At 41.0% G+C, this 24,900-nt stretch overlaps 1 protein-coding gene across 1 annotated transcript in view; it reads right to left on the bottom strand.

The window, feature by feature from the left end:
• FER1L6 (fer-1 like family member 6) overlaps positions 1-24,900 on the bottom strand; it is a 66,194-nt gene that overhangs the window by 4,315 nt on the left and 36,979 nt on the right. Inside the window, exons 21-40 of the mRNA XM_041407571.1 lie at positions 24,319-24,453; positions 23,630-23,779; positions 20,172-20,282; positions 19,395-19,556; positions 18,091-18,274; positions 17,720-17,904; positions 16,989-17,111; positions 16,818-16,857; positions 15,734-15,849; positions 14,505-14,636; positions 13,439-13,564; positions 12,268-12,395; positions 10,816-10,986; positions 9,515-9,675; positions 6,560-6,702; positions 5,630-5,718; positions 3,831-3,929; positions 2,092-2,333; positions 1,607-1,770; positions 311-411 (exon numbers count right to left, since the gene is read on the bottom strand). Of these exons, the coding sequence (XP_041263505.1) occupies positions 311-411; positions 1,607-1,770; positions 2,092-2,333; positions 3,831-3,929; positions 5,630-5,718; positions 6,560-6,702; positions 9,515-9,675; positions 10,816-10,986; positions 12,268-12,395; positions 13,439-13,564; positions 14,505-14,636; positions 15,734-15,849; positions 16,818-16,857; positions 16,989-17,111; positions 17,720-17,904; positions 18,091-18,274; positions 19,395-19,556; positions 20,172-20,282; positions 23,630-23,779; positions 24,319-24,453 (2,762 nt within the window). The remainder of the gene's footprint in view (positions 1-310; positions 412-1,606; positions 1,771-2,091; positions 2,334-3,830; positions 3,930-5,629; positions 5,719-6,559; positions 6,703-9,514; positions 9,676-10,815; positions 10,987-12,267; positions 12,396-13,438; positions 13,565-14,504; positions 14,637-15,733; positions 15,850-16,817; positions 16,858-16,988; positions 17,112-17,719; positions 17,905-18,090; positions 18,275-19,394; positions 19,557-20,171; positions 20,283-23,629; positions 23,780-24,318; positions 24,454-24,900) is intronic.

Here is a 24,900-nt window from a genome sequence, read left to right as displayed (position 1 = left end):
TTGTGCCAGGTCAGCTATGGAATGAGCTCATGTGTGAATTGCAGCTGAGGACAAATGCTCAGCAATGCAATTTATTTGGGCTTCCAGAGGAAGCCATTTCAGCAAACCTGAAGGTACTGCCAGCAGCAGTGCCAACCACCAGGCAGTGTACAAGCTGCACAATTTCTTGCTGAAGGTTGCAGCAGGAAAGAGAAGAAAATCCAAGAGAACAGAGAGGAGGTGTCCCACAAGGAGGTCAGGTGGTTGCCCTTCCCCATCTCCTGCTGAATGCCCCTGCCCCAGCATGTTTAATGAGTATGCTCCCACTCACTTGGGCTTTTCCAAGGGCTCAGGCTCCTTTCGAGCTTTGCCCACTGGATTCTTCTCAGCTTCCTCTGCTGTGACCAAGTGAAACTCAGCTTCCACCTTGCCCTGGATCAGAGAGAGAATATGTAAGCATCCAGTCCTGAGTTATTATCACTAATTCACAGCAGGATTTGTCTTATGGAGAAATTATGGAACCAGTTGGAAATTGATTAAGGAAAACAAGAGTCTTTGCAGCTGAAGAGAAAGCACAAAGGAAAACCCAGGCACTTATGCTCAAGGACTGTAGGAAAGAGAGGTGAGATATTTTCTTCCAGACTCACAAATACATTTTCTGCTTCTTAAATGATCATGTAATTAATCTGAAAAAACACGTTTTCTATCTGTCACACATCCTGGCAGAACTGAATGTCTGAGCTGGAAGATGTGCTGCTGACATGGACCAGATGTAACCCATCAGCAGGGGGACATTCAGCCACTCACAAGTGCTGGAGCCATTGAGCTGTGGGGTCTCAGCTCACAAAAGGAAAATGGAATTTAAAGAGTCCAGTTACAATTTAGAGTGGATACATCAAATCAGCTTTATAGAATCTGTGATGGATGAAAAACAGACAAATGACTTTACATACATTTGTGATTTTCCTACTCTATACCTTTGTGGTTGGTGTTAATCTGAAGTGTTGATCTATGCCCAGTGGCTGTGACTCAGCACAGAACAGGGCTGAAAGAAGGATGCCAATAAAGTTATAAATGTGGAAGCAAGGGAGAGATCAAAGTGGACTGGGAGAAAGGGAATCAATTGTACTAGAGTTGAGAATAGGGAAGTAAATCTGTGATTTGGAAGTGGAGTTCATTCACTAAATCCGTGGAAAGTCCACAGTCAGCTTCAAGCTGAATAAGGCAACGAACATGAGGATGGCACTTTTCATTAAAACATTCTTCTTGGTGGAATAGACAGAAATGTGAAGGAATGGTGAGCTTTAGAAAAACCCTTGGAGAATCAATGAAAGTCTAGAGACAGGGGAAGAGACCACTAAAAAAGGACCAAAGCAGGTGAATTTATAAAGGGCTGTATTACTGGAAATGAGTTCTGGTAGCTTTTGATCTGTGTCCCCCTAGGGAACTGAATGCACCTGAAAAGGCACTTTAGTACTCAGTTACCTGAGTTCTTCTGAACCAAATATCTGGAGAACCATTAAAGCATTTGGAGGAATCATATGGGTTGCCAGTGGTAGTTGTTCAAAATCCAAAATTAGCATACTGGTCCCAGAGAAAAGCAGTTCATCTGTAGTGAGCTGCTTACCGTGAGCTCCCCAGCCTTGATGAAAGGCCACCAGCCTCTGATGCGCTTCTGCTGAAATATGGAGATCTTGTTTTCCTCACTTGCAGCCACAACTGTGCCTAAGTCACAGCTCTTGGCTGTCTTTGCTGCCCGAGGGAACCCATTCAGGTCCAATTCAAGAGTGCCTGGAGAAAGAAATAATTTGACAACACTCAGGGACCAGACAGACACAAAGACATTTAAATAGCAGCTTCCAGATGAGATCCATGGAGGAATTTAGCAGATGGGGATCTCTCTGTACTGTCAGTCATTCATTTGTATTGCCCTGGCATTCTCATCTGGTTCCTAATTATTGGCTTTACAAGAAATGTGTAAGTTTGCAGTGTGGTGCTTCAGAAAGAAAAAAGCAAAAGCTGGAGCTCAGACACTACTTTGTGCATACTTCTGCAAAACACGGGTCTGGTAAGACCTCAGATGGAGCTCAGGCAGATCCATTGCATACTTACCCAAGAAATCATCTGAAGAGAGTCTTTCAAAATCCCACACCTGAAGCACCAGCTCAGCAGGTATTTTGCGTTCTGTCTTTTCTAAGGAAAATATGTTTTCTCTTTTAGTAACCACCATTTGTTTCTCTGCTGGGAGGTAGTGGAATGGGAACACAAAGCGCCAGTTGAAGTTGCCCTCTCCTGTCAAAGAATTGTAATGTACATCTGTCTCCTGTTTGTCCTCTTCCAGGCCCTTTATCCACCTAGAGTAAGCACACAGTGGAAAGCATTGCTGTCACCAGGGGATCTTGAACTGTAATTGTTATTTGGTTTCAGGCCTGACCACTTACTAATTCCTCCCTAACCAGTAAGAGACAGCACAGTGTTCAGCATGGTGGCAGGCAAGAGCAGCCCTGGCTTGGGGGATCTTGGCACACAGGCTGCTGTAATGACCAGTGGTGATCAAAAGCTGAGAATGAGAACATGGATTTTATTTCAATCAGACCCCAAAGTACCACTTGGCCAGTACCAGTTTGCTATTGGCCAGGACACCTCTCTTCTTTGGGACAGGCAGTGGTGACAGCATCACTCGTTTATCCAGCACTAATCACCCTGTATTGATGTTTTGTCACACTAATAAATTCTGTGTCACTGTCTCAAGACTGTGATCAGTGCTCAGTATTAGAGCCTAAATTTTTTGCAATTCCTGTTTGCAGCTATAAACATGGTGTTCATATGGCTGGAAAAGTCTCTCTTGGCTTTTTAGTGCTTTACTCTTAGTTTCTGCTACAGTGTGCACAATATCAGATGTGCTGTGGTACAAAGGACAACGCTTTCTTAAACATCATTTTCTCATCTGAAGAGAGGTAATGACCCAGCTAGGTGTGTTTTGGTTCTGTAGATGATTTATCACACCTTGAATAAAGATTAGCGCTTTTGTGCTGTATCCAAAGAGCAGCTTTTCCCTTGCAACTGCAATATTTCAAAAAGGAATTGTGAAAAATGGTAACAACCTGAAACATGTCACTGCCTCAAGTACAAATCCATGCCTGGTGACAGACACAGTGCCACATGCACTCTTTGAACATAATGAGATTTGTGTCTTCATCATTAAGGCACAGAAGGAAAAAGTTTCCCACTCCTGGCTTCTCTGTCAGACCACTCTGGCACTGATGGTGATGTGCTCATCACACAGCTCAGCACAAAGGCTGGCTCCATGTTTAATTCCTTAAATTTATGTTCTCAAAGCTACTCTGCTACTGCTCTGAACACACAATTCATATTGGTGTATCAAGCTTACTCTCTAGGAGTGGAAAAATGGCAAGAAATCTAAGATCAGTCTGGCATCTGAGATTTTCAGTACTTTGTACTATCACTTGAGCCCATAATTTCCTCCCAGCCTTCCCTGGTGCTCTTTTCTCTGATTATGTCAAACCTCTCTGCATCCATGTAAGCTCTTACAGTTCAAGATCTGTAAGTGTTTGATCTCTCTGTGCTAAACTGTGAGCTTGGTTCTTGTTGTGTGCCATCTCTGCCTGAGTAGGAACTAATGATTAGTGTCATTTCAGTTACTTGATGTTCAGAGGACATAAAACAGGGCAAAAAAGGAGCAATATCCCATATGGGTGAGTAATTTCAGCAGGCATTTAGTGCAAAGTGCAAAGGTCACTGAATAGTTAATCAAATATTCTCACAAAAAATTTTTTCCTCTGATTTTTGAATGAAATATTGCATGCTATTTTGAAGTGTGAAGAACTTACCCTTTTACATAGATATCACTTGATTTTTGCCCCGTAAAGATATTTTCATCTTCTAGAATTACATCCTCTGTATTCCAGATTATTACCCTCAGTTCATATCTGAAAAAGAAAAAAAAGGATTGTGTGTAAAGCCCTGGTCAGGCACTAATGCCAACCTCTATCAAATCATGTTTTTTATAAAGTGAGAAATATTGTGTTTGTACATCAGTTTCAGGCCTTTTCTGTTTATAAGTGTCTGGTGACAGAGTGGGGATGCTGGTTCCCCTGAGCTCATGGACTACAATGGACAACAACAGGGTCACTGCCAGCTTTGGAGGGGTGGAAAATTCCTTGCTTTTTATATGTCGGTTCATTTTCAACTTTTTTTTTTCACAAAAATACTGCAGTGGAACAAAGCTAGGTTGATCTGAAAAATCTTAATCAGAGCTGTGTCCAAAACAGTGATCAGCTTGCTAATAAAGAACAGAGCTCTCTGAGAGGTGCTTTTGTAGAAGAAATGCCTAAAAACATTGCATTTTGTGCAATCTGGGGCATTAAAGGGGAAGAGGACTGCTTGGAGATATTTGCATTTAAGCAGGTACAATCATCTTTAGAAACAACAGTAAAAGGAATTAAAATTTCTCTATCCTTTCCACTCTCTATATGCAAACATTTATGGTGGTCATCCAAAGCTCTTGAAACTTGAGCTGATATACAGATATTGCATGTGATACAAAAATTTAATACTAAAAAATGGAGGTATTCCTTAAGTCATTGTATGAACTGCAAAATACATAAAAAAGACAAACTAACTATGTTTGATAACACCAACATACAATTTCCCTGATATGACATGTTTTGTCTTGGAAATAGCCTCAATCTCAGGGTGTGGAACAATTTGTTTTGGAAGTTACCAGATACTCTACATCATGGAGCTCCATGAGAACCAAGCCTCTGCAATAACCAGAGAAATTTGAATCTGCAATGCCCTACCTCAGTCTTGTTCAATCAAAGATCATCAATTGGATTGAAAATGCTTGTTGTTGAGGAATTTTATAGAAAGTTCTGGTTGGAAAGAAGTAATTGCTACATGGATTTTCTGTTTGTTTGTCAAATCATATAATATAGGAATAGAACCTGATGATGTTTCAGACATGAAATTCTCAGGAAAGGCCTTGCTAAAATGTAGGATGGGCTGAGAATTCTGTTTCTCATTTTAGTGTTTTCTTTACAATATTCAATTAACTTGAACAACTATGTGCAGTATTGCATGTGAAGAAGCATAAGGAAATGGGAGAAGACTCTTCCAAAGAGCTCTCTTCTATCTGTTGCTGCTTTATGTGTTTCTTGATCTTATTCTTGGACAAATTTCTGGAAATCCAATACTGTAATGCTACTGCAGCAGATTAAAGCACTCAACCAGAGTCGAGGAAGTTATCTCAGTGAAAAAGCTAGTGAAAACAGAATTAATCCTTGCAGTTCAACAAGCAGATGATAACATCAACATTACTTGCTCTAGCACCTGCAATCTCTTTATTATAAAGGATAAAGGGATAAAGGATAAAAAAGGATATCTTTGTAAGAAGTGTGTGATAGCTCTTGCTGAAAAATCACCAACAGTTCTTAGGGTTGTTTAATGGAGGAAACCAAACTAGTTGCTCCCCTTTGACTTGAAGTCATGTGAACCTAAGAAAACTTTCCTCAGGACTGGAGAGGTTTGTTTTAGTAGTTCATTTTCTATTTATTTCCAAACACTTAAGAAAGACTCAGTCTTTGAAGAGTTATTGCCACTGTGGTGGGAGGAAAGCACAGAGTATTACCCTTTGGGTTTTCTTGGAGAAATGTCCACAGGGGGTCCTGGCAGAGGCATATCATTAGGAAACATGTCAACCCACATCTGTACACGACCCTTGAAAACAAAGAGATAAACATCTCTGTCAACCTATTTCACAGAGGATTTAAAAAGCTTTCAATGTAGTTCTGACATCCAAAATCACCTCTTCCTCTACAAGCACCAACCAGGTCAATATCCTGTAACTATGGTTTAATCGAGGAACTTTCTATAAAATATCTTCTTTGTGCACATATTCTTTCAATCTTTCAGGTATTTGGAGATGTTGAAATACATCAAACACTTGAGCACGGAGCCCACTGAGGTGGGGCCCCCTGGGGAGCTCCGAATAAACCTTGAATTGGTCCCTGCTGAGAGTCGGCCTTTTACCCTCCACCGATGTCTCTAGCGTCTCTTCTGCTGCAAAGGTGACTAGCCTAGCTGCCCTCAGTACCCTCGGGGCACCAGAGAGTGTCCCCCCGCTGTCGGTCACTTCGGGGCTGCCCCCCCGCTGTTTGCCGACCCGGGGCTGGCCGGGGTTCCCTGGGAGGCACCCAGAGAGACGGAGACACACTGTCAGCTTCAAGGTAAAATCCATGCAAAAACAGTGTGTGATGAACAGAAAAAAGGTGAACCAAAGTTTAGATATAAGCAGAGGTTTCGTTAACTTAGTAAAGTAAAGCATTTAAAATAATAAAAATATGCAGTTACACCTTGTGTGATTACTGTGTGTTTGGGTAAGTGGCTGTGCACACACATGAGAGACAATTTCCAGGTTAACACTGTGCAAAGTCTCACGTTTGGTGCAGCACTGGAGTGCTGGCTCCATGTTTGCAGTTACAAACAGAAACCACAATAACTGGAGGGAATGAAAACTGCTCCTGGGTCTACCATCACCAGCACCTCTGAGCTGCTCTACCTGTTCCATGCCTGGCTTGTCCTTATGGTAGAGAGGCCGAGTCTCAATGTGCTCTGGCACCAGTTTGTGGCCAGCTCCAGGGATTTCTTCCCAGGCACGTAAAACCTTTAAGGAGAGATGTTCGTATGATTCAACTGGCTCCTCTATAGGAAAGAGTAAAACAAAAAGAACAGTGAGAGCTGAATTATATTATTGAACCTCTTGGTAATATGTTTCATTAGTTATTAGAGGTACTCATTAAAATTTGCTTGAGTTAAGATGAAGGTTTTATACATTCCAGCTAAATAAAGAAGGGCCTTGAAATACTTCTAATTTGCATAAATAAGGAAACCCATTGGGTTAATTAGAAGATTAGCACTCAGGCAGCAGTTTTCCTGTAAAATACAGCAAATCATTCCACTGTTGCAGAATCAGTTTTTAACAGGAAGATGGAAGAACCTGTCAGTTATTCTTTTGGCAGAAAATTGCAAATTTTTAAAGCCTGTGAAAGACAAGGAGACTTGGATTTGACAAAGCTGACAGTAAATAGGCACTAGAAGTTAGCTATGCCTCCTTTTACTTTGTAATGGCAAAAGCAAAGACCTTAGAGAACTGAATCACACCTCAGCGGAAGAGAGTTGAAGTCCATGGGCAAGAACATTTCACCTCCTGACCCTCTCACCTTAGCCACTGGAAGGGAAAACCAGAGACTCCCAGAGAATGGCACCTCAAGGAAGGACCAGTGCTAATACTGCAAGTAGTGTGGATGTTAGAAAGCAGAGAAAACCCTTTGAGCTCTTTCCTCCCTTTTTGTGTGGGCTCCAGACAAAAGGAGCCCAGACTTTTGACAAGTGATATCTTCTAGTTTAGAAGTCCCTAAGTGAGAAGAAGGTTAAGATTTATTTGTGTCAACAAATTGTTATCACTTTTCCTACGCATGTTTCTATGTCTGAATTACTGATCGTTGGCAAAAGACTCATTTGGAATTTAAACAGTAGGTATTAAACCCTCCCTAACAGCTCAGAGAGTGAGGAAGGATGATCTTGTGATTATGAATCTTGGTTCCCTCTTGTGCACCAACACCTAATTTTAGCCAGGTTTAGCAAGATCTCTGGCTGCTATTCAGTCAGGCAGCCTCAGTAACAGTGACTCAGATTATCCTACAATATCCTGTATCCTCTCAAAGAAACCTTTCTAAAGATTTTTTTTTTTTCCCCTGAAGATACATATTTCTTCCCATTGGCTACAGGTGATCCTAGACCACCTGGGAGTAGTGGACAGGCAGTTGGACTAGGTGATTATTGTAGGTCAGTTCCAACCAGACTATTCTTATCCTATCCTATCCAACTTCTTTGTTCCCAGAGCAAAGTTAAATTTTTTCTTCCCTTGCAAGTTAAAGCAGGATGGATAATTATAATTTTTCCACCTGTACAGTGGAAATGGGACCACTTCCCTTTTCAGTATGCCTCTAGAGCTCAAATCTGTGGCCTTTGCTAGTTTTACAGATCCAAATTATGGCCACCACAGAAATCCATCAGGAAATAAGGACCCAGATGTACTTGTCAGAACAGCAATCTGGGTAGAAATTATGTAAAAATCACATGTGATAAACTATTTCTGTACAATATTGAAAAAAACTTGTGTACATGAGTCTTTTGGTCTTTGCCATCTGGTTCTATATTTCCTTGCTTCTGATTTCCATCATCTCATCTGACACTGGTTTGTCTGAAGCTCATTTTAGTAAACCAGAATTTTGATTGAGACATCCTGTTGCTGGTAGTCACACTCAGTCATCTGCTAGTGAGGAAAACAAACAGCAATATTGGAGTAAAAAAATCTTTCAGGCCAAGAAACCAAAAATGGATCAACTCTTCTCCCTTCAACAGTGCTTCCTTGGCAGCCTCCCACTCAAGGTGTGAGCTGTATTTTGTAGTTGCTAAGAAGAATGTGTCAAAGACAAACCAACACTGATAAGGGACTGGAGGTTTTCTTACACTGCCACAGTGTCCACTGCTGTCTCTGAGACCAGCTCCTTTCACTCCCCTTGAAAGGCTCCATCCTCACATCTATTTTCCTTATTCTAAGTAAAAACCTGAATCATGGAATGGTTTGGGTTTGAAGGAATGTTCAAAGACAATTTTGTTCATGCCCCCTGCCATAGGCAGGGGCACCTTTCACTGATGGCTCTGTCCCACTCCACCCCAATGTGATAGGGACACTGGAGGTCCCAATTGCTTCGACCTCTTTTTAACCTTGGAGCTCTGACAGTAAATTACACCCTGCCATCTGGATTCATGGACCCCACAGATACCTGGATTTACAGAGTGCTATGTCAGTGCTTCAGAAGGGGAATCAGAGTGGCAGTAACCAAGAGGAGGAAAAAACCAACAAACATGAAAGACAAGTAGGTAAGGTAGGACTGGCTGGTAAATGGCCTGGAATACAACTATGGTCAGAAATTTGTCTGACCTTGAGTAACTCCCTTCAAAACAGTATTTCCCTTCCCTCTACTTATCACTTCTTGAGGCTGTCTATTGCAGTGTTTTAATTCAGACAGAGAATACATTCTTTGAAAGGCTCTTCCTGACTTCCCATGCTTTGATATTCTGTGGGGAAGGATTTCAGAGCATGCACAGACCAACACTAAGGCAGAAGACGTGTTCCAAGAGGGTCCCCCACACTCCGACCAATCTTGGACATCCCATCCTTGGGATCAAGTAGGAGCTAGTCCAAGGTATTTCCCAACAGCCACCATGAGGATGTCAAGTCATCAGCAGCAACTGTTTCACTCTACAGATTCTTTGCAATTAAGTTACAGCAAAAGCTAATACAGACACAGCTTCGTTGCCAAAGTTACATGAGTGTTTAAGAGTAATCCAGTTTGAGTATTCACAGCAAAACAGGGCTCCAGCCACACCTTGGCAGGCTCCCGGTACTGCTACAATGCAAAGGAAGGATGCTGAACTACTTTGTTACCGTTCTCATCTTCTGTGAAGACTGTCTGTCCCTTGAAGACTTTTGTTCCTACTTGTATCTCTCCTGGCCTCATGAACGGTCCATTTATTCTGTATTCCTTGCACAGCTTAGTGAGGATCTCGCTTGGCTTGGTTGCGTCTCGCCATGCATTGTACCCTTCTCTGCAAGGAGGGGACAGAGTGAAGAAAATGGGTGAGGTTTTCCTTCAGAATAGTGCACTGACAGATGAGGAATTTCAAAGCAGAGATTCACTTTGTGGTCAGTCACCCTGATACCAGCTCAAACTTTTCCTTTGTCCAGCACTGCTACTTACTTGAAACACTGCCTCTTTCTGCTCAGGTCCTTGGAGATCAACCACTCCTTTCTCGTAAAACACAGGAGAAGCTGAGGCAGGCTTGCCTACAGCTTAGATTAAGCAATACCATAGGCATGCCTCCCAGGAGAAAAAGGAAAAGAGCTTGCTCCCTGTTGTACCTAAAAGATTTGAGTTTACATGTGTTGCCTCTATTCAAGGAGAACAATTCTGCAGCTCCCAGATGCAAAGGACAAGTTCAGGTTATCTGACATGTAATAAACACAGGAAGAAATATCTCACACTGGAGATTCAGCTGGCAAGGGAAGCTTTGGGGTTTGGTCTGTGTTCTTGACTGCTTTTTGACATTGTCCACCCTTGGTGTGTAGAAAAAATGAGAAACAATCATGGAAGAGCCCCATGTCCCAGGTTAGTGCTCCACCCCAGGGCAGCTGAGTAATTTTAGGTTGACTTTCTCTGCATTAATTAATTATTATGCACAAGGTCGTTGAGAGTGCAGCTGTCTGGCAGGAACCAGGAGCTCAGCTTCACTGCCCCACCCCATCACAGAGGTCGGGTCAGCAGCCTCTGCTCCTGCTGCCCCCAGTGCCACCCCAGTCCCAGCAGCCTTGCTGCAATCACTCCAGCTGCAGCTGAATAGCAGAGAGCAAAGTAGAGCCCTGGCATAATTTCTTTGAGATATTTTTCCTATTTGCCCTTTATGCCTGGCCAAAGGCAGTTTTTCAAGCAGGTATGTTGTAAACATCAGGCGTTTACTATCTAAAATATTTCTTGAACCAACAGTGCTGTTAATTAAAAAATATCCATTCCCCACTGAGGCTGGCAGCGACCCAAAGCCACCACTAAGCTCTTTGGTGGGTTTTAATTAAAATACCCTCTGTGGCACTTCTGTGCTGAAGAAAGAACAATATCTGGAACACATCTGTAGTTTCTCCTTCAAGTCAAGTCACTCGCTGTGAGCTCTGCTGCTGACTGAGTAAGTACTTACATTTCATATTGACTCTGTAACCCACAGGTAGCTCTGTGTCTGCTGTAGAAGCGATTTTCCAAATCAATTTTCGTCTCTCCAATAAGATCATCTGTCCCAATGAAGTCATGGTCATAGATCAAGACTGTGAGCAAGGAATCCTTGGGGAATGTAGCTTGGATTTCAAATGATCTACAGGAAAAATTGAGACCTACATGAAGTCAAATCACTTTTGAAACCTCAAAGGCGAGGCTAATTAATGCCATGCAAACAGTGTGTGAGTGGTATCTCTTCTAATACACAGTGGGCTTTTTTGGTAGTGCTTTTTCCTTCAATTAAATACATAAACGTGCTGGAAACACACAGTGCAAAAGTATATTCTTTCCCCTGCTTCCCTAGCACCCTGTGAACAGTCCTAAGATTGTTCCTACAATCCTGAATCCAGTAATGCTAATACAGCTGTATGTAGGGGCTCTCCCACATTTTTCAGAACCCCCAAAAGGGACATCTAAGTATTTTCTGTTTTCTCGCAAAAGCTGCAGGTTAAATATTGAATGCAGGAATTTGGGGACACCCAGAAAAATGATCAGGCAAAAGTTTTAGATAAATCTCAGAAAAGCAAAGATAAGAACTCCCTTTTCACTAGGTGTATTTTTCAGGAATCAGTATTGTTGAGACGTGATGGGGAGTTGAAAATATAAATGTGATTGTAAAAGGGATGTGACGAATTAGTGAAAGACGGGACATCCTGATCACAACACTGGCTCCAGATTTCTCCAAAGTACAGAAAAAACTGAGCTTTGTCTCCTGAAGCATGAGTTTTCTACTCTTCCCTCTGTTCTAGGGTTCTTTTGGTCCAAAATATATCATTTTTCTGTCTTAATGTTCTTCCACCCTGATTTAAAATATTTTCAACCTTCTGAAAATAGAGAAATTGACTGGAAAAAAAAATCACAGCTATTAGCATTGAAACTATAAATAACTATAAAGCATTGATAACACAAACTGGATCTTTGCTGACAGCTTGCCCCTGGCTCCCCCATTCAGAAGGCGGTCTGAACTAAAAAAACTTCTATGTCCTAGAATTATGATATTTATTTAGCACTCTATTCAATCTGAAACAGCAACAAAGATTGTGTAATCACACTTTACTGTTCTGATATTTATTTTGCTTTAAACTTATTGATTGTATTAATTTTCACAGGCAATTATAATTTGTTGCCTCATTTCCTCTCACACATCATTTTGCAAAACCTCTCACAGATTGCGTTACTTGGTCTGTTTTGGTGGGTATGAAAACAAAATATTTTATTTTCATACAGTGTGACACCAATTCCCAACGTTTTAACCATCAGAATTACAAAACATCCAAACAAGCAGAGATCAGCATATAGCAAACACTTAATAACAGCAACAATGGTAGCAAGAGATAAAGCACAAATTACATGAATACAAATATAAGACATCACTGACCTTCCAAATATCGGGTTTAGCTGCTTGGGGATGTAGTTTTCCCTGTCTTTAATTTCTGTGTTGCCCAGCCTCAGCACAATGTAGGGATCTGATTTCCCATCTGGATCAGCTGGGCTGAGGTTAAACGCCTGTTAAGAAAACAAATTGTGTCCTCAAGAAGTTTGCTTTAATACAGCAGGGGCCCTACACAGAACTAGGATTTTCCTGCCCAGTCCTGGGTGTTCTGGAAGTTCAGGGGCTTTGCCTGCCTCATGTAATGTAAAATTTGGCCTGTGGTTTTGTAGGCTACTACAAAAAGATGATCTGGAGAGTTTGCAAAGCTGGAAATGTTGTCCCATCACTAAGACAGAAAAAGCTGAGCAGGAGAGGCAATGCTAAGGAAGAAGCTGGGTGCACATGTGCAGGTAGGATTCAGGAAAGATTTACCCACAAATATTGTTCCAGATCCTTGAACAGTGCAAACCATCTCTTTATAGAATCACAGAATTGATATGGTTGGAAAAGATCTCTATGTCTTTATATTAACTCAGGAAGTAAAACTATCTCTTTATGTCTTGTTGTCACAGTCCCTCTGCATGCCACCCTTCTGTCTTAGATTATCTGCAGCTTTCTTGTTTCTCTGAAACACCAGTTTCTTCTACCTATTTTACCTCTCACATCATTCTCTCTCATCTTGTGCTCTGTATTTCTCCCTTATTATTATCTCGCAAATTTATTCACATGTAGTCTGAAAGTTCTACATGTGAATATATGCTATTCACAGCCCCTCAAAAATACACTTCCATATCTCCCTTACTGAGGTTTAGTTTAAATGTGTGTCATTTTTAACAACTCTGTTCATTAAAACTGGCTGCATTTTTGTATTGTGGATGGAACAGGTTATTTATACTATGCTAGTTATCTATCCAGAGCTTTTAATTTCAACAAGTAGAGTGATTCTCCAGTGTTGCAGAAATCTCCAGATTTCTTGTGAGGAATACATATACAACATTTTCAACTCTGAGCACACATTTTTACAGTATGAAACGTTGTCTGAAACATGACCAGAAAAAAGCCCAAACCCCACGGATGAGAATTTTCAGAAGCTTCACTGCAAAGACACTTTAAGTAAACTGAGTTGAAAAGAAAAATCCAAATTACTTCAAGGTTAAAAGAACATCTGTCTACTTACTGCCACGATATAAACCCTGATGAGCACTTTGACAGGGTGGTTTGGGGGGATCCCTTGCAGGATGCGGGGCTGCCCTCCATCCAGCAAGCTGCCATCCTCAGGACTTGGGTAAATGCAGAAGGAGCCCTGGAAATACATTGACTTTTATCTCCCTTGAAAACAGATCAAGTGCAATAAAAAACGAGACCTTTGAATGAAAAAAACATCACTCATGCAATTTATTTTGTGGTAACCCTTACAGGGAACCCAAACTGCCTTGCAATAAACATCACCTTCTAAGATGTCTGTTCTCTACAATACTATCATATCTAGATATTTACAAGGAGTACCTCTGTGCCTATTGACTATTTTAAACTAATACCTGTAGGTGTTCAAGATCCAGTTTTCTTACCATTAACATGTTAAAAATAATATTTTGACCACAGCTGTATATTGGCAAGTTAATAATTCCATTGAGTAAGTTTCATAAGAGTGTGAGAGGAATCCAACTGTATTTTTGCAGCTCATGTGGATCAATATTGACTCATGTTGTGGAGTAGCTCACACTGCCTGAAAGCAACTAACAAGTCATTTGGACAGAAATCTGCATTGCAAGCTAATTGAGGTATCAATGAGTTTCATCAGTTCCTTTAAACTACAAACACATCCTAATAACTTTACTCAGGCTTTGAACTTTTCAGATTGCCTGATGGAGCCCTGGATGAGGCTGCAGCTGTGAGGGCCTACACTTCAATTACACAAAATTACATGTAAGGTTCTGTAACTGATGGTGTAGAAACAAAGCTGCTTTAATGAAATCTGGACTACATAATATCTCCTTTTCCCCTTCTGTAATTTCAAATTCCTTGTGATTCCTTATTTCAAAACAGAAGTGAACACTTGGTGCTGGATGATGTTTTTTTCTATCAGATAACGGGAAAGGCAAATAAGAAATAGAAATAATAAAACTAATTATATTTACAACAGACTAGCAATACTTATTTCTTTCATCCTTGGCATACCTGAAATATGTATTAAAACCTAAAATCTCTAAATTATTACCCATTTAATTGACATTAAGTCTTACCTTAAATTTTCCTATTATTCTGTCTTCAGCATCAGCATGAACTTCATCATTAGATTTTCCTCTTAAGAGCTGGAAAGTTTTCACCCAGTCCTCAAAGTTATTAAATTCACTCTCCAAGTCTCCTTCATAAATCTTTGAAAATAGAAGAATGCTAACATTTTGTGGTGCAGTGAATATATTTATAGCAACTTTTTTATTAAAGAATGAACAGAAATTAATTTTGACCCAAAATGCAGACTTTAATAAAGACCAAGGTTTTGCAAAAGTCCTTGAGGAAAAAAGTTAATCCCGTGCTTAAAACAGGACCAATTTTGTCCTCAACCAAAGGCTTTCCCCAGCTACTGAAATGACACATTAATGCAACCGGTGAAAGTGAATCTGGAGGGGCCAAAATAAACATTTGTAGCCACTAGTGTGGGTGGAAAATTGTGGATGTGCTGCTCTTTGCTTCTGTTTCTTTGCTCCATTGTGCCTTTGTTGACTTGACCCATTCTATTGTGTTAATGTGATAAAATTTGAGAGCAAAGCAGACAATAATAAAGTGCTGTGGGGACAGAGCTTTTAGCAGAGCTCAAAAGACCAAATAATTTTTCAAAGAACATGTTTTTTCAATACTCTCCTCCAGTAATTTATCAAGCATGAAATAGAAGGGCCTATACTACTGGAATCTCTTAAAAATGGAAACGGCAATTTCAAATTCCTATTTATTCAGCCACAATCTAATCCAAACTGTCCTAATCTTTTCAAACCTCTCATCTCTCCAGACATTTTGCACAGCCCGTATAGTTTTCTTTGAATTCCTTCTATCATTACCCAACCAAGTCTAATGTGAGCTGAGTATTATTTCCCATCAGGAAGGGTGCACTAGCCATCACAGTAATGCTTTCCACCTCTTTTTTAAGACAATCTTATTAGGCTGCAATATTTCTAACATGAAATTTGGGATTTCCAACTGTAGTATTTTGCATGCAAACAACAAAACTGAATTTCACTGAAGTTTCTCTGGGTTTGTCTACACCAATAAATTCTATGTCTAAGACCAAGTGGGCCACACTGTGGTCTCCTCTGTGTCCCTTGTGCTGAAGGGCATTATCACTATAATTTAGTGTGTTTATTCATTTTAAAGTGTCTGAAATATATGTAAGGAGGGTTTGCCAAACTCAGCTCTGATGTCAAACTTTGGAGAGACAGTGAGCAACAGCCTTAACTCAGCCTTACTTTTCTCTTACCTGCAGTGTTGCTAGGTTTGGAGTTTCCTTCTGTATCCTTTTCAATGTCTTATCCTTCTTCTTTTTGTCTGGCTCATCCTCTATGATCAGTGCTATGTGGTCAGAAGTCTGCTTATCTGCAGAAATTTAATGACATCATGGATGTTTTAGTAAGCAAAGCACATAAAGGATGCAAAATACGTTTTTTAAAGAGTCCTTCTTGCTCTTTCTCTATTTATTCCTCTACTGGCAGACATAGGGATCCTCTCTTTCACCACTGATCCTCCCAGGCGGAGAGGTGGCAATGTACGATTTCTGTGGCTGCCAGTCTCCATAAAGATCTTGCTGGACCAAGTGTGATGGTGTCCTGCATGGCCCCCTCCCTGATGGGCACCTCCCAGACCATCCTTTTCCCCCTTCTCTGACTCCTCCCCAATACAAATAAACAGATTTTATCAGCTTTCACATAAAAATTAAGATTTATTTAAAACTGAAAGCTGTTGTTTAGGCTGACAGCTACTTCAGATATCAGGATGACCCAAGTTCTTCTCTGCTTAAAGATATCCCAAAATAGGGTGTATTTCACCTGATGAAAACCTGGAAGTATGAGACATGGGAGGAGTACATCAGACTAAAGTCAGATTCCAAACACTGATGCAATTTCCCAACAAAAAGAGAGTGAGCCCTCAAAAGTTACACTGAGATGGTTCAGTTCTTTGGCTGAAATCTGGATTTTGGGTTCACTTTACTTTCATTTTTTTCCAGTAGTTCCTGTGTGTTTAACAGCACTAAATATTTAGAGATACTTATTTAATGTCAGAGATGTCTTATATGTGTAATGCTTTTCATCAGAGGTGAAATTTTGCAACAAAAATGATCAGAAGAGAATTTACAATTTATTTGAATGACAGGAAATTCATGTTAAGCCAACGCTGACTGTGAAGTTTTAACCTACCCATCATCTGATCAGCTGTGGAAGAAAGAGCCCAATACACCAACAGTATTCTGTTACCAGACATTAATTGTTGCCAGCAAAATGGCAGAGAAGTGACACTAGAGACAGTATTGGTGCAAAATATTAGAAAAATGCAAATTATTTACTTACTGTCTTCAGGTTTTCCTTCACTGGAAAAAATTCCTTTTGCCTTTCAAGAGAAAAACAGGATGGACAAAATCCTCATTATGAGTGTAATACCAAAAAGGAATCATTCAGCAGTAAATCTACTTTTACAACACTGCTCATCTGTGAGAATTTTGGGCATGCTGGGTGACTCACCTTTTGCATTTTGAGCACAGAAGCATAGTATTTTGACCACCAGTCAATAACATTTTCAGCCGATTCATCTGCAATGGTTCTTTTCCTCCTCTTTGTTGACCGTCTGATGGATTTTTTAATCTCCTACCAAATGATGGCAAAAGCACTAGAACTGATCAAAACTAATCACCTGACTCATGACATTAAGCATGAACAGCTGTATACACAGAAAATTTCAGCCTCTAAGAGTTAAATAAAATGCAATATGAATTCCTGTCTCTGTCTTTTATTCCAAGACACTTCATTATGATCATCATATTATTAAAGCCATCTCTGTATTTTCTATTGACTATGCCATGACTTTAAACATTGAAGACATTACCACAGGAGTAACCCATATAACAGGCAAATAATGATAATAAATAGATAATAAATAAACAGACAATAAATAGATAATAATCAAACAGATAATGAATAATGATATTTCAAGGGATGCAAACATCCAGATACAAATTGGCTTCTCCCACTTGAATCTGCAAGAATTTTAAGAATCTACCAGTGGAAGTAAGGAAATTCTGTGGGGCCAAAGCTGCATTGTTAATTACTTTTGAGGGTCAGTATGACAGTGTGGGTGTCAACATTAATACCCAAAATCTCTAAACCTGGGATCAACAGGTTGCCACTTCTTAAGGAAGGGCTGAAGTCTGCAAGCCTGCAGGAGGGAGTTAGCTGGTAACTTCAGCTGTGCCCACCTTCTGTTTCTTCTCTTTCTGTGGCCCAGGGGCAGAGTGCTCTGGCTCAGGGGCAGGAAGTGCTGTGAGGGATGGCTCTGGCTCTGCCACTGTCCATTTACCCTGCTCCACCTCAGCGTAGATGTCATCAGCTAGAAATACTTCTTCTTGGGATAGCTCAGCAGGCTGGGATGATTCAGGGGAAGCTGAAATTGAAACTTTGCAAGTTAGGTAAAATTTTGCAGAAATACTGTCATTGCATTTGATGATCATCAAATAATAATGTGATTAAGGGTTTGATCCTACGCTCAACTCAATAAAACACACTTCTAAGTGTAAACCTCTAAGAAGGTCCTTTGTCCTTTTATTTGGGGTCAGAATTGAACACTTACCTTCCTCAGTTTCTGCAGTGTCTGCTCTGTTAGGTGCAGCTTGAAGACCTAATGGGGTTTTACATAGGAATTGCTTAAGACAATTGATGGTGTGTGTTCCAACAAGAGTACTCCTCCCAAATGCTCTCCAGTCAACCACACAGATGCTTAGTGGTGGATGCAAGAGCTCATTTTCAGGCAGCTCCTGGCGCGGGGGACAGACAGCAGCATGAGAGAATTGCTAGAGAATGTAGATCATGTATAAAATATTTCTTGTGCACAGCAATAAGGCTTCTTCTCTTCCCTCCTTCCCTGCCTCCCTTCTCCCCCTTAGCAATGAATATATTCATAATGCAAAATGCATTCAGCATAGGCAATATGATTTTGGTTTTCTGCAAAATCTAGAGAAAGCTCTGTTATTTAAAGTACAGAGTGGACTGTACAGACCATGCTACTGGGATGAATCCCATGTTCTCATATTGAAGCACCTCATATTGAAGTTAGAATAAAGTGGGAGAATCAGGAGTGTTCAGAAGGATGAAATGCAGTGTTGGAAGTTGTGAGTCCTCATTCCACTGCTGCTTTGTTGAAGGCTATCTGCCCTATCTGCCTCAGTTTGCCCAACAACAAGATGTGGACCCTGTGTTGTTACATGCTTTATAGAAGGAACTACCAAGAGGAAAACAGCTCTTAGGACAGTACAATAGGAGCTAAAAATACTGTAGGAACTGTACTCAGTACCCATGTTATAGTTTTGATATACTTTTCTCAAGAGCAGATTGAACAGGCAGTTTTATTCTGCTGGTGACTGATTCTGAAAGTGCAGCTCTCATAACCCAACCAACAGGTGATAGAATACTTTGCAGTTCATAGAAGCAGGTGTGACAATGTAAGAAGGTCCTGAGCTTGAAAGAAATAATCAGCCCCCTTAATAGCGCAGTAACACACAAAGGAAAGTTGTAAGAATGGAAAGAAACAAAGGAAATTGAACACTACCCAGCAAAACTGGATAGGAGTATGAAAAATACGAAATATGTTTCTGTTAGCTGCCCACATGTTCCAACCTATCAGTAAAAATCTAATTGCAACACATTTTCTTATCTACTTGGGACTTAACATGAAAAATGTCATCTTCTTTTATCATATGCTTGTAGCAGAAGTCTTTTAAAGCATTTTCAAATCAGTAGCTTTTGCACAAGAACTGACATCCCTTACTATTTAACCAAGACACAGAACAAGTCATTTGACAAGAAAGGAAGATAATGGTAATTAACACCTTGTCTGACCAGAGAACAGACAGGCAAGGAGCAGCATGCTGTACACACCACTTCAAACCAGTCTGCAAGGCCAGTGAAATTGGGATTTTTCTTGTAGCTCTGTATGACAGAGGATTTGACTCCTTTCCCTGCACACTCGATGAGAACCTGGGGCCGATCTACCGAGAGGAGCTGGACCTTCTTCAGCTCTCGAACCCCCCAGAACAGGACCTGTGGTGTGCAGAGAGAAACAGAGAAACACTCTGAGCCTCAGAAACCCTGGCCTGGCATGGGCACATGGGCTGATGAGCAGGTGGTGTGAAGGCTGCAGAATGAGCAGCAGGGAACAGTGAGGCTGGGCAGCATCAGGCACTGCAGTGATAGGGAAAGCTGCCACTTTTCCCAGCTTTCTAATATAAGGCTACTTTGGGCACAAATTGTACAAGAGAGAAGGGCAGGGAAGGTGTAGACATTTGTACATGCAGAAGGCGTCGTTTGGCTGAGGTCAGGGACCCAGAAAAAGCCTGTGAGACAGATAGCTGATGCCAAACTTCAGCTCAGTGATGCCATTTGCAAGGGGAAGCTCTCCATCTCCTGTGGACACTTCCTTGGCTGCACAGAGTGGATCCAACAGCCATGCTCTGCCACAGCAGAAGTCCCAGCAGGTCCGGATTGAGACACAGCCCCACTGTTCCCTCAGTGGAAGCACAGCCTTGCATGACCTCATATGCTATTTCCATGTGAATCATATTGATCAAGATTGTAAAATCATCAGTTACTGGTGCAGCTCAGCAAAAGTAAAAAAGGAGATGAGGTTAGGAAAAGGAAATAGTCAAAGTAACTCACCTCCACTCTGTATTTTCTTAAAACAGGCCGTATGTTAGCTGGGACTGGGTAAATCTGGCCAATATCTGGTGGATCTAGTGGGGGAAGTCTGTCTGGATCTGACTCAGGAATCTGAAAAATGAAACAGTTGTAACTCAGGCAGTTTTTGGACTAATAAAATCAGTACTGGAAGTATCTGTTGATAATGGCACATAGAACACACCTATTCAATCAATTTTATAAGACAAGCTGCAGAGCAGAACAGTTGTGCTGTGAAAGGAATGTGACTTGAAATGTTGTCTCTCATGCTGTGATGCTAAAACACATGGCAGAAAAACATGGGTTTATGTGCCTTTCTGAAAAAAGGGCTCCTGTTCCTAGTAGGACACAGTTTACCCTAAAGACATGTATGTACTGAAGCATGGTAATTCTACTTACTAAAAATGGGAAGCATGGTAATTCTGTTTAACAAAAATCCTGAGCAAAACTGCTTAGAAGACTTCCACAGGACGACTCTAGATGTGATTCTAGTTAAAAAGAGCTGGTGAACAGACAGTACCCATCAGCAAAAACACACATTTGCTGGAGAGACAATATTCTCCAACTGCTATGGAATAGTGCTCCTGCATTATTGCACGCTCTCACCACCTGAGAACTTCCAAACCACCTCTCCAACCTTAGGGCTGAGTCTTCTCTGTGCAGCCACTAAACTCTTGTGGCACTTCTGTGCTTTGTATATGCTTGCACATGCCCCATGTTCAGGAGCATATTTGATGTACATGAGTGCCCTGTTCCAGCTGGGTTAGAGGGGAGCACACTCCAGAGCAGCTCTGAGGCATGACCATCTCTGCCTCTTGCTGTGCTTTGGTGCGCCTTCTGTGACAAAGCTTGTTGGCTTCATTTTCCAACACCTTCTTTATTTTTAAGTGTGTATTTATGACCTTCTCATTCCATAACAGGACAGATCTGAAGCCTGGCCTGATTTCGAAAATTCCTCCATAAAACAACGGAAGCCAGCACATGATGATGATGATGAGTCCTGTCAGAAGCTCAGGCTGTGGCAGCAGGGAACAACCTACAGGCAGAGTTCTTCTCACCTTTCACTTGAAGCATGGTACCTAAGGAGTACTGAGTAGGCATCTTCTGGGAAAAGAAGCACAACTTCTGGAGTGCAGCAGTGTTCCTAAGCTAACTTGTCACTACTGAGAGGTGAAGCAGGTGAGATACAGCTCTCAAAGGGTGAAGTTGAACTCTTCTGCTACATTTAACCAGGCTATCTGTCTATGTACAGCTGTGTGGGAGTCTAATTACTATAAGGGAGAAAGGATGTGTTCCTTGGTACCTTGTAGGTGGAGGAAGAGATGGGTGGAAAACATAATATCTAGAACAGCACCTGCAGCAGAGGTAAGTATTCACATAACTACCAGCAATTATTCACATAATTACCAGCAATAATTCAGATGCACATGTAATCTACATTTTATCAGTAAAAATCCAAAGCAATTAATTTGATAACTACAGAGAACAAGAGGTGAAAAATTATCTACTATTCACATGACAGTAGAATGAAATACCCACATGAAGGTTTACAAATAGATTTTGCTTTTTTGATTAAAAAAATTAATAAACTCTGAGCTCATTCTGAGCAAAATCAAGACTTTCAGTATCCATTAGTCTGTATTTTTTCAGTGTACTCTTTCTCTGAATGCCAGGATGCTTCATTGTAAGATTAATTTTTATCCCTTCAGCAAGACACAGCATTCATTTTGAAAGGAGAAAGGAGCATTCACTTCTTCACAACACTCTGCAGCTGAACCAAGCAGTACCTGCAGATCAGAGTTATTGAGAATGGTATGTCATAGGAAAAGTTATGGGGTCAGAATGAGAATAAATCAGGGATGAGAGAGTTTTTGTTTCCTTCCTCAACCAGAGCACCATCAGGAATCTCCTGATGCTGGAAAAAAACAACAGCACATCAGCTCTTGGAATGCTTTGAGGCCAGGAAGTTTCATTTCAAGAAAAGAAATGAGATCTTGAAATCAGAGAACAAAGTGTAACAAACCCTATGAAAAGGAGATAGAATAAAATCTGAACTGAAAAAAATAAAGGAAATTTGGAAAGGTAGTGAACACAACAAAATGGATTGGGATGAAAGGAGGTGCACTGAAAAGAACCAAAATAGGCCAACATCATACTCACTGGAATCCTGAAATGAGGGAACAAAGTGAAACGAGAGAGAAGAGAAGAAACTGATGAAATTAAATGCTTGTTGGGGGGGGGGGGGGGGGGGGAAGAGAGAAAATTATGAAACAAAGTGCAAAAAGTAAGATGATGGGATGACATGAAGCACAGGAAAATGGACCAAACCTTGCCAAATGGGTACTCACTGAAATTGCAAGATTTCATTTCCTTTCATGAAATGAAGTTGTCAACTTTCTAGAGAATTCTTAGGAGTATATTTGAATATATCCCCTAAATGGTGTTCTTCTTTATCCCAAAAGTTAGTAAAAAAAAATATAATATATAACTCTCTCATTGACTGCAAAGTGAAATCCCAGAAAGGTTCACTCACACCTCTATTATTCCTTAGACTTAAATCACTGACAATGTGGGACTAAGACTGGACCCAACCACACTCAAGCTCCTCTCTGAGAAGGAGTTTAAAATGCAAGAGGATCTTTCTGCACCTTGTGACTCAACAGGAGTAATGAACTTGTGTAATGAACTTTGTCTGAAGCTCTCACTCTCTGCTGTGATGCCACCATAAGGAGGAAATATTCCACGTGGTGTTATATTTCTGGCTTTCACCAAAGACATAAATAGCTATCATGATTAAAAGCCGGTTTTATCCATAAAACATGTTATGACATTCCACATTTTTCCCATTTCAAATTTCAGAATAAATTGTTATAGATTTTCAGCAGATGGAAGTTACCTTTAACCGATGGCTCTGAAAATTTCAGTGAAATTGCCTAAAATACCAGCATGATAGACCTCAGTCCTGCATCTACCAGGATGAAATTTTCCTTTTGTCTTGCAGCTGGAAACCATGTAATGTTTCTTTTGATGTAGTAGGGGTATCTAAAAACTCAGCCTCCCTTATCCTATCCTTATTATTCACCACTTCATTTTCCTAAGAGTAAAAGCAGTATCGGGAGCCTCAAGGCTGGTAGTCAGGGCCATGTGCTACTCCAAACAGCAGGTCATTGCAATGGCAGTGGGATTTTCACAGTTTTTCAGAGTTTAGGGCAAAGCAAGTGACAGGCAAAGGAGGCTTACAACCTGTGAGGAACTGGCAGTGGTGTGTGTGGCCAGTGGCCCCTGACAAGGTGGAAGGGGTGACAGGATTTGCATGGGGGCTATGAGGCCCAGTGGCTCATAGTTCCTATTAATTCAAGATGGTCATGGATCTTGATGCCATGACAGCTTTTGTGAGCCCCAGGGTGCAAAAGAGTAATTGGCGAGAAAGTCATATTTACCTCCAGAAGCTCAAATGTGGCAAGAAGGTCTCCTCCTGAAAGACTTCCACAGTGCACTGGGTGGTAACAAAGTTTTGGTGGTTCATAGCTTTGATGAGCAAATCTCACCACAGGGGCAGCCACTGTAGACCCAATATATTCTGCCTTACCCTAAATAAAGAATACAGGGGTGAAATGCATTTGGATTTCACAATGGTTATAGGAGCCGAGATGAAGCAGAGCTTAGTATTTATGAAAAAAAAACCTTCTGAAGGAAAGTCCAAGGTAAGATGCAAGGCAGCTATGAAGAGGAAGAGCTGATGTACTTATTAGCTCTTCGGTGTATTCAAAATTTCTGAGGTCTGTATTTAGTCAGTGAGACTGCATCAGAGTATGCATGGTCTTGACCCAGACTTAGATTCAATATTTACAGCAGTGTTCAAGGGACCTGGGGGCAAGATGCTTCTGATTTCTGTAAGATGGTCTTTGGGAACAAGATTCACTCAGGGAAAAGAAAAGGCCACATCTTTGCAAGGCCATGTAGTGACTCTCAGGGCTGTTCTCAGATGTTAAACTGCAAACCACAGTATCACTGAGCTCTATTCAGCAAGGTGATCCATTTAAAGCCTATTCAGTGATTCAGCTTTGCTTTCATGCTTGCAGTAGGATGTAAAAGGCCAGGTTTTTAGTGAGAAGAGTTCTGAGTTTACCACTGCATCATCATCATAGAGCTCGATGACAATCTCCGGTGGGAACTGGGCGATCTCCTCTTTGTCACCATGGAGCACAATGCTGTTGAAAAGCAGTGTCTGGTTCCAGGTGGGGGACAATGTCTGAGGAATGATCTAGTGGAAGAGAGGAATTCTTTAATGAGCTGTGTGGTTGAGTACAGGACATTTGAGTCTGGTTGAGGCTCAGCAGGACATGCTCATCTGCTGGTGACCTCCTTTTCCACAGTCTGAGCAATGCCATGTCTGGGACACCACATTTTTCGGCAGCTCCTTCCAGCCAGGAGAATACAAATCTTTTGTTGCGAGGCTCTATTTCCCTGTTTGCCTCACAAATCCCTAAAAGCATATCAATATTTGACAATAAGTCTGTGTACACGAACTTCAGTATTAAAGTTAGAGGAAGGCTGGTTGGTTTAGGAAAGCAGGCACATGCCAAAAGCTATTAAAATAAAGCTTTTGCCCTAACTGAGGCCAGTTGCCACTTTTCCAGGTCACGTTTTTTAAATCTTATTTTTAGTTCTGTGCAATGACACTTAACACTTTATGAAAAAGAAAGAAGAT

Source organism: Onychostruthus taczanowskii, unplaced genomic scaffold, assembly GCF_017590055.1.
Source record: "Onychostruthus taczanowskii isolate IOZ18803 unplaced genomic scaffold, ASM1759005v1 scaffold27, whole genome shotgun sequence".
Lineage (NCBI taxonomy): Eukaryota > Metazoa > Chordata > Aves > Passeriformes > Passeridae > Onychostruthus > Onychostruthus taczanowskii.
This window is presented reverse-complemented; position numbering and strand designations above follow the sequence as displayed.